This window comes from Limulus polyphemus, unplaced genomic scaffold, assembly GCF_000517525.1.
Source record: "Limulus polyphemus unplaced genomic scaffold, Limulus_polyphemus-2.1.2 Scaffold5692, whole genome shotgun sequence".
Lineage (NCBI taxonomy): Eukaryota > Metazoa > Arthropoda > Merostomata > Xiphosura > Limulidae > Limulus > Limulus polyphemus.
The window spans coordinates 21295-31834 of NW_013671302.1; the positions used below are offsets into that span (position 1 = coordinate 21295).

The window sequence follows — 10540 nt, forward strand, 5'->3', positions numbered from 1 at the left end:
CAACACAATAATAGATACTGTTTTTAGGCGCGTCGCGTTGGTTCTATTTATAGGCGTGTGGAGAGTTTCTCGAAAATTCACATTACGTAACAATACAAAGCTACACTGGCGTTTGCGTACACACATATATTCTTGGTTCTTACAGTCGAGAATCTTGTACAACTTTAGAGAATAGGCGGGAGTTTCTCAATACATATTTAACACTATAAGCTATGCATATTTCTGAATATAGACTTAATTTAAACAAACATTGATATTAAAATAAATATAGAATAATAAATCCGTCATAGGGTTCTTTCAAATGTTTTATAGGCCATAGCTACCGAATTATGTTTTGAACAGCGCCCTTTAGTAGTTCAGTGCTAAGTCTGTGGTGTCATAAGTGTTTCTGTACTCACAGCGGAGACCACACAGATTGCCTATTATGAAGTTTTGTGCTTAACAAATAACAAAATCTCGGAGAGCAACAAATTATTGTGTTTTCCTGTTCCGTAATAATTCAACAACAGCTGGAAGTAAATCCTTTTCAATTTCTTCCTTCTTAAATTCTTTAGCTATAGATTTTCATCACTTTGTTTTACACTTTATACACTCAAATAAGAATCTAAAGCGTGACTGGCAATTTAATGTAGGCTGATTTATTTTAAATTCGTTATTTACTTTTTAAATGAAATTATTTTAGTTCAATCTTGATTACTTAATTGTGTATTCACCATGTTTACCTTGTAACTCAGCCTAACATTATAAAGTAAATAAAACGGCATTATATATAGATTTATTTCAGTTACGTATTTTTCTTGCAGTATGAAAGGTTTAGTTGAACAGTGTATAAATGGAAAAACTGTTAGAAAGACTCAGCTTAGTTAGAAACGAAATACTTTAACTCAACCATTTTTTTTTTCAATTTTACCAAGTGTATTCCATGTTGTACTCACGTCCACACCCAAAAGCATATGTGGCGTGTGTGATTATTCCATTTAAAACGTGTGGTACCTTTTGCTTTTGTTGTTTTTTTATATGGTTACATAGTTTCGATTCAGTGTGTTAATAATTAAAACATTTTAGTTACGACACATTCATATATGCAGTACTTTTAGAATGGTTTGTATCTTACTTTTTAATTGCGTAATTTTAGAGATACTTTTTATATGTCTAGTCCCTCATACTGTAATTGTTTACAGGTAAATATGTATCTCTAAATGTAGTCGAAATACTTAGTTTGAAAGCACACAGGCTTGGACTGCGGCCCCTTGCGATCAAGGGCGTACATAGGTTTTTAAGTGGATCGTTTTCACGTACATTGACTCTATCCTATTAAGTAATACTGGGCTTGAGATTTGATAGTAAGGGAAGAACAGTGTGAATATAAGGGGAAAAGGGAAGTTATGACATGAGTCATTCGAAGTACTACACGAACAGAATGTATGCAAATATGTCTGTTTTATATATGTATATACCGTATCATACACTGAAACTGGTACGCATCTAATCATATGCCAGTGCTGTTGCCATTTAGACCCCTAAATATTTTTTCGCTCGTTTGTTATTAAGAAATAAATGATGTTGTTACAGTTTAAAACAATAAAAAGGGACCTGCAATTTTGTTTCTTCCAACACTTCAGATAATAATGTTAAAGTTAATTCAGTACATCTTGAACGTTTTGTGTTGTTTATGTTTTCTATTAAACTGTAAATAGCTTCAGAATAAAGGGGGTTTGTGATGTATGAGGTAGAGAATTATTTTATTCATATATTAAGGCCCACAAAGACGTGTAAACTTAGAAGTTGAATTAAAGAAGATCAAGCATTCATTTGCACGTATCTGTCTAAACATTGGAAAAGTTTACGTTCAATACCAGTTAACGATCAGATAGATACATGCATGTGTTTGAAACGAGGCTGGCTACACGAGAAAGTAATTCCCGAAAAAAAAAAACGTCTGGGTATAAATGTTTATAGAAGACGAAAGAAGTGACTATAAAATTAAACTGAAGATCAACTAAGATTAGCTGTTTGAGTGTTTTTTTGTAAACAAAACCAGAACAAATATCTTAAGACGTAATATGAATGTTACATTTGTTAATGTACGCATATATGGAAAAACGTTCAATATTTAAAGTTTTGAATGATTCGTAAAGTTTGGAATACTTATAATGAAATAACAAAGTAAGGGCTGTTTTATTTTCATTTGATTTCAAAGAAATATACGAAGTAGTAAAGTACATGAATCAGTCATTTTCCGTTGTTATGTAATGCAGTTCCGTAAACTTCATGACTATTTTTATCGTGCATTCTTTACCAGGCGTATCCGCAGGTTAGTGTCATAATATGAGGTAAAACCTTTATATTAAACATGCTGAATCATTGTAGATGTGAGCGTTCTACGTCCTGTTTATTATTTACGTTTCCCTTAAGAATGGCGTTTGTATTGTAAGAAACGCGCCCTTATAGTGATGAAAAATCATAGAATTGGCGGTTTTTTTTATAGGTATTTATTTATTGTATTTCTATAGGATAAGAACCCTCCACCTCCTGAAACTATGCTAAAGCTTTCGGCTCTTTCACGAGCCATTTTCAGATGAGATGAAGAAACATTTATCTCTACTTTGTATCATAGTGTACCCTAATTAGGCCTAATCAGAGCCCAAACATTTTGAATTTGAATTCTTATTTTAGAAAACTATACACTATATTGTGACTTTGTTTTGGGTTGATGAGTTGTTAACATAAGGTGATATTTTGATATTATTTTCATAAGATAGAGATATAATTGTAAATGCTTGCCAAGGCTTAAAAAATGGCAATATATCAAAAGAGATTCAGCGTAGTAATACTGCTAAACTTTCAAAATAAGTTTCAATAACGTATATTCAGTATCATAGATAGTCACGGACTTTTCATAATAGTGTTGTTAATTTTCAAATAGTAATACAGTATGCCTTTCATAAAATTCATCAGTGAATCAAGGCCTTATCCCCCCGGTGTGTCAGCGGTAAGCTTACTTACAACGCAGAATCCGAGGTTCGATTAGCTGCGGTGGATAAAACGCAGATAACCCACAGTGCAGCTTTTCACATAAGAAACAAAGAAAATTAAAGCGTTTGTAAAATATGTAAACTTTCACCTCTTCTAATATAATTAACTTTTATAACACTCGTTGGGGTTAAGAATAGGTTGTAAGTCCTTTAAAATTTAGGATTCTCATTTACAATTTACAATCTTGTTTATATTAAGCCTAGACTGCTATCCCTCGCAGATAGAGTATGTGAAATTTTTAAAAATACATAGTGAGGATTTCTTCAAGTAAATTAAGGGTAAGCAGGGAGTAGGATGGGAGTAGGGCCTTTGAAAGATGATACAGGAAGGCTAGTATCTGATGATTATGGGATGACTGGGTTGTTTAATTCTACATTTTCTCCAGTTTTTACTAAGGAAGGTTTATACAATATTCCTCACCCTGAACAGTTCCAGATGAAACTAAGATTCAACAAGACGATTATATTAATTATGAACTTGTTAAGGAAAAAATGTGAATTTTTAAAGAATGACAAAGCTCCTGGGCCAGTTAATATTTACCCAGGGATTTTGAAAGAGGCTAATAGCTACTTGCTATTATTTTTCTTAGTCTTTGAAATGTAGACAGGTGGCAGAAAATTAGAAGTTGTCTAACATTACTCCTCTCTCTCTGTTCAAGGGAGGTGATAAAATTGTACCAGTAACTATAGGCCTATTAGTCTTACATTTATGGTTGAAAAAGTTTGATAAAAGATGTTTTACAAAGTTATTTAACAAAGTTTAAAGTGTTGTTGGATAGTCAACATGGTTTCACTAGGAGAAAATCTTGCCTTACTAATCTTTTACTGCTTATGTTGATGAGAGTATGGGTTTGGATTTGGTGTATCTGGATTTTCAAAAAGCATTTGACAAAGTGCCACATAAAAGACTTGTTGAAACAGTTTTATCTGTAGGTGTGGGGAATAGATAGGCTCATTGGATAGAACACAGGCTAGATGAAAGAAGGCAGAGGATTGTTATAAATGGAGTTCAGTTAATCCAGAATAATGTCGCAAGTGGGGTACCTCAGGGCAGTAGCGTGCAGAGGGGGGGGGGCGAAAGGTGCCGGGGCCCCGGGCATCCATATCGAGAGGGTATCCAACGCAAAGAGTGGAATCGAATAGTAGAACCCTTTCCGCCCTTCCCCAAGGTCTTAGGTACAAGGCCCCGGGCATCATAGAACCTCTGCACGCCACTGCCTCAGGGCTTAGTGCTAGGACCTCTGTTCGTTTTGATTTACATCAATAACATTAGATGAAGAAATGGTCAATAGATTATTTAAACTTGCTGATGACATTAAAGTCTTGGGTGTTGCTGACTGTGAGGAGGATGCCACTGTCTCTTAAACCATCCAAGCGATGTAATGTTGCTAGTAGCAGGACAAATGAGATTTTAGGTTGTATCTACAGAAATAATGAATACAAACCTAAATAATGTCATTGTATAGGTCATTGGTTAGACCACATTTGGAGTACTATGGCTCCTTAGCTAAGAAAGGACATTGAATTGTTGGGAAAGGTTCAGAGGAGGGCTATTAGGATGATACATGTGATGGAAAGGTTGGCATACGAGTAAGGTTAAGATCTCTAAACCTGTTTTCTCTTGAAAAAAGAAGAGTTAGAGGGGATTTGATTGAGGCGTTTAAAATTGTTTAAGGGACTTAATTGATAGTGCTGATGCATCATCTTTTGTCGTATTAAATGGTGAGAATGATAGGACTAGAGGATACACATACATTTTGACAGGGTAGGAATAATCTTTAGCTAAGACAGCTATATTTTTCCAACAGGATGGTTGACCTTTGGAACGGGTTTCCATCAGATGCGGTAGATGAAGTTAATGTAAGGGGGTTTAAGGGAAAGCTTGATAAATATTTGAATGATAAGGTGCGGTAGATGAAGTTAATGTAAGGGGGTTTAAGGGAAAGCTTGATAAATATTTGAATGATAAGGGCCGGCTTTGACTTTTTCAGTGTTTAGTTTTATTTAATAGATAGACCTAGAGGGACCAAAAGATCCTTTATTGTCTTTTAATGTTATGTGTGTGTGTGTGTGTAGTGGTAAGGTGCTGCTTATGTAGATGACAGTATGAATTTGGAGTATCTGGATTTTCAGAAAGCATTTGACAAAGTTCCACATAAAAGGCTTGTTAAAACAGTTATATCTGTATTTCAAAATTTTTGGACGGTGGCTGATAGCCTTCGTAGCTTTCCACAAAACACAAGTATTGTTTTACCCATTATCATGACCGAAGTTGAACAAAAAACGTGGCCTGGTTAACTAATGAATGAATATTTGTTGTAAAATTCTTATCAATGCTATAAGTGTAACTACCAGTTTGGTTGCCAATTTTGATTTCATTCCTTTAAGTCGCACGCTCAATCCTTTTTTGGCCGCTCCTTTTTTTTTTTTTTCACACCTAAGGTGTTTTTTGATTAGATTGTTTTTCCTTTACTTCTCAAACTCCAGCACTGGCCCTGTCAACTGAGCTTATAATTTGTTTTCTAAATTTCCTTATGATTTGTATAGATATTACGTCTTTTGAGGGGTTGATTTTTTTTCTTTTTCTAAACCTTACTGTTATACAATATGACTACTTTTTTTATAAAATACTTTAAAGGTTACGTATGGCTACTCTGATACTGTAAATATTTGATGAGATTTTAAGCACTTAAAAGAGTCCATGTTGTCAAAAGCTTGAATAAAATTAATACAGTAAGATCTTATTTGTATTTTTTTTAATTTCACCGAAGAAAATATTGAGTTCAGGCGTATTTATACAATGTCTTGTCAGAAGTGTCCAAAGAAATTCCCCTAGAAATCACCGTATATTGCACTGCTCTTGACTTGAACAATAGTTGCTATTCTGGACATGCTTTCTACTAGTTTCTCAGGTAAACGTCTATTACAATTATTTTTCACTCTTATGTCAAAAACGTCGCCAGTTCATGATGGTTAGAAGGTTGTGGTCCAACTTAAAAAAGATACATTAAACCCCGTTAGATAATCCCAAAGATTCTCTGTAAGGATAACTTCTTATATGTTAATACTTTAAATCAGGCATAAGTGGTGTGTAATTTGTGGCAGAGACCATTATCATGATGAAACAACTCTTTGGCCTGCTGACACACACACACACAAAAACAAACCTGCCATATCCCTTGAGATGTGTCTGTTTTAAATTTCTTTATAGCCATATACATTTAGACATGCAAAAAACTTTACAGATAGGTTCCGTGCCCATGTGCAGAATGCAGTTCATCCCATAACACTCCAAATATGATATTTCACAGATGGCACAGTATATTCACAGTCAAATTGATTACCTACATTCTGGTAGGGCATCTCTTCAAAATTTATGAGCACACGTTAAGATTCACATTCTGAAGGGCTATAACTGGTGGTGGGAAGTCATTGTGAATTTGTTACGTTATGGTTGACGCCACTTTTCGCAGTTTTAACATGTGAACTTACGTCACGTTTGACAGCAGTTTTGATGAGCCTGGTCGTTTTTTAAATGTTCACTATCCATATTCACGATATCGTTTGGTGGTCTCATGCACAGTATATTATTTCACATATCGGTGTTCCATTCTTTCAGAAGCCTAAAATGTATTCTCTCGTACACTTTCTTCTCGACGTTTTGGCATAATGTATGATTATTTTTTGTGTTTAGACGCAAAGCTATAAAAGGGCCCGGCATGGCCAGGTGGTTAAGGCACTCGACTCGCAATCTGAGGGTCGCGGGTTCGAATCCCTCTCACACCAAACATGCTCGCCCTTTCAGCCGTGGGGGCGTTATAATGTGACCGTCAATCCCACTATTCGTTGGTAAAAGAGTAGCCCAAGAGTTGGCGGTGGGTGGTGATTACTAGTTGCCTTCCCTCTAGTCTATCACTGCTAAATTAGGGACGGCTAGCGCAGATAGCCCTCGTGTAGCTTTGCGCGAAATACAAAAAACAAACAAACTATATTGAGGTATTTCGAAAATTGAAGCGGGCCTAACTTATCATGTGAATAAAAGGATAGAAAAAATAGACATTAGGTATTTGACTCAGTTTGGATAACTACCTCAATTTGCTGAATATAGTCTGAAATTCTTCGTCGTCTTCTGTCACGTGCAGTGAGTGACTGTGAACTTTTGTTCTAACCTATATTATATCTTGTTTTTTGCATCTAAATTGGCATAATGTTTTCGATATCAAAGCGAAGGTTATCGGTACTTTATGTTAACAATTTAATAAGGCCATCTATAGAGAAGCAGTGGAAACAAATTGTAAATTGTTTTATAAATAAATACGCCAGTTTTAAGACAGACTTTTTTCTAATACACTTTGTAATGTATATTTAGTTACTAGGTTTCACGTTTTTCGTGTATACAGATTATATGACATTCATAACCAAATACGACTTTCATTTTTGTTTAGTTACCAATGAGTGTGACTTTAGTCCACTCCATTTACGATGACTTCCAACAGAGTGGATGCGGCTACCTTGACCAGTCTTACCAGGAATCGAAACAAGTTAATGCGGCTTGCAGAAGGTATTAAACGCAGGAAGAAGTCGAGCAAAAAAAAAGTACACGATTTCTCCTACGATCCTGCTTACACTAACATTGAGCATTTAGTGTTTGACCGAAGCGGCCGACAGCATATTAACTCGACAGTTGTTTGTGACAATCAGGTCATTTCTCTTTCTGAAGTTCCGTCCAACAATCCAGCCAAAGTTGAATCAGTGGGTACGTGCCATTGTAAGACTGTTCCTTCCACGAGAGGCTGCGAGTGTCCTGAGTACACTTTTCATATAACACCAAAAGATGACGCCACCTGTACAAAGCCGACATCTGACAGCCGTTTAGAACAAACAGTGAGTGATGCCGACACGAGAGAATGTGGAACAGGCGCTCTCGTGTTCTTGCCTTCCTCACATGACACAAGGAAGCTGCAAACACAAACCTCAGCTGGTAGTTTTCCTCGAAGAAACCGTCCATGCACAGTCCATGATGAGGATTGGACATTCAATACCCTGCCACCCAGTGCTAGTGGACTTCTAACGGACGAACAACATGTGAATGGGTCTTCTTTTCAATTCAGAAATAACCACGCTGTTTTATGCAGTGAAGCTTTATCTGATTGTGGCCATATGGGCCCATGCTCAGTTGAACGTAACGATTCAGCGGAAGAAAATACCGTTACTCAGGTAAGAAATATAAAAAGCAACACTGCTCAAGTAGTTTCAGCGGAAGAAATCAAGTTTGATATTAAAAGTGCTTCAGAAGTTAGTTGCTTTGGTACAGAATTTTCGTTGCAAGAAAATAACGAAACTTTATATAGGGATATAAATAATTTTACTTATAATCACAAGGAAGCTGAACTGTGTTATTCATCTCCATCAGTAAGTGAACCTGTCATAATCTTCAGTAATGTGCAAAGCTCTGTAGAAAATAAGGTGGGTTCTTATTTCGCTACTGACAAAGAACAATACATTCCCACCCCAGTATCTCATAGCAAACAATTTTTGAACTGGAAACCCAAAAGTAATATCATAAATCAAGATGATGAAAGTGTTGAATCCAATACGAGGAAATTAAGTGTTCAGTCATTTCCTTTCCCAAACAGAGGTGTGTCGTCAGAAAATTTGTATTCATCGTGTAATGATCAAAGTTCTAAGGGTTCTTGCACAGAAAGTGTAAGATCTTCTGGCGTACCGAGACTTTTGGTACACGAGAAAAAGGCCGATGACCCATCTTCACCTACATTGTTTGACGACCATAATGTTGGCATAAAAGAAAGTTATTGTTCTGTTGTTAATAATGTCGAAACTTTTGCTTCCAAAAAAAGTCACGTGGATTACATCTTTCTACAAAACCACTTTGACGCTGGTACAGCTGATTATGAGAAGTTAAACAAGAAAAAAACAGAACCCCAACACTTTACACAAAAGGGATCGACCAGCAACTTCGACAAGACAACAAGCTTTAGTAATGAAAATGGGACTATAGGTATTGAAAATATTACTTGCAAAATTACAGTTAAACCTAGAGAGTGTAGGTCTTTGAAAAATACCGATTTCCAGCAGAGCAGAAAGTTTGATAAAAAAGAATATATAAAATGGATACACTTTCATCACCTGATTCACAGTCTTCAAAGACAAGCGTTTACCCATCTTTGACAGAAAATTGTACCGGTAATTTAGTTGAAGCGAAAAGAAATGAGAAGTTAATAGTAGTAACTGGTTCTAAGAAACCTAACAAAAATATTTCTCATGAACGTTCTGAATGTCAAGATAGTTTCAGGGTTAAGTCGCCAGTTTCTGTAACATCTCCAGTATTTTCTAAAAATGAAGAAAAACACCAAGACGTTATTTTGAAGCAAATTTTTAATGCTGACACAAAATCTGATAAACATGTAGATAATTTGATTGTGGGTAAAGACCTTAACAACAGTGATGAACATGCATCAAAGGTTTCGAATAAACGTGACGAATGGATCGATGTCGACTACACTTTTACAGAACACATAGTCAAAGAGGAGCAACGCTCACGAGATGATTTAGTCCCAGATCAGGTTTCAATAAACTCACCTTTAGCTTTTAGTGTTAAAGAGGAAATTGGTGCAAACCATTACGGTATCGAGTGCGAATCTCATCATGAGGATATTAATAGTGTTGAATATGTTACTCCAGATGGCACAGCTTTAGACGCTTTGGTGTGTATCTCTAATGAACATAAAGTAGCTGACGAACACTGGAAAGAACTCTACAAGGACGAAGACTTGTTTCAAAGTAATGTGTCTCTTCCTCAAGCAGAGGTTGAAAAAATTGGATTGACATCAAGATCTAATAATTCAAAAGATTTTGAAAGTGGGACTATCCACCATTTAAACCTATTGGTTTCGCCATCTGCTGAGGCTTGTGATTCATCGTCAGCCAATCTTCCCTATCGAGAGGCCAAAGCTGATATCCAAAAGACTGGACTGTATTCAAAAAACAAAGACTGGAAATCTGTAAGAACCTCCCTATCTGTTCAAGATGAAAAAATAACTCTTGAATTCAAGCCTATTATGTGTTCAAACACCCTTACTAGAAACTATAATAATTCGAACACAAGTCGATCAGTAGCGAATGGAGAGGATGGAATTAACATTCCTTTTTCTGTGGTGATACCTATACCAAACATTAACCACTCACGAGGAAGTATCATCGAAAGAAGACAAGAGAAAGTAAGTATACAGTTTACACTATTTTAAACAAGTAAGATACTAAATCATTAAACAGCTTTATATAATGTGAGACGTTGGAAAGAGTAAATTCTTTTAGATCAGTGGTTCTCAAACTTTTCAGCTCGCCACGTTTTGTTTAAACCTTTTTTGGAGTACAAATCCAGACCTAATGTTAAGGGGGGAAAAAAACGAAAAAATCTAGTGGCAAAAATGAATATTTTAACACTTAAACATTAGTTGAATAGATGTGATTATCTTTTATGGCAC

General features: G+C 35.7%; 1 protein-coding gene across 1 annotated transcript in view; it reads left to right on the forward strand.

Moving 5' to 3' along the window:
- The window catches only part of LOC111089258, a gene marked incomplete at its 3' end in the record, with an annotated part of 29745 nt that extends 19472 nt beyond the window's left edge, over positions 1-10273 (forward strand). Inside the window, exon 3 of the mRNA XM_022401418.1 lies at positions 7481-10273. Within this exon, the coding sequence (XP_022257126.1) occupies positions 9164-10273 (1110 nt within the window). The remainder of the gene's footprint in view (positions 1-7480) is intronic.
- Between the last annotated feature and the right edge of the window lie 267 nt (positions 10274-10540).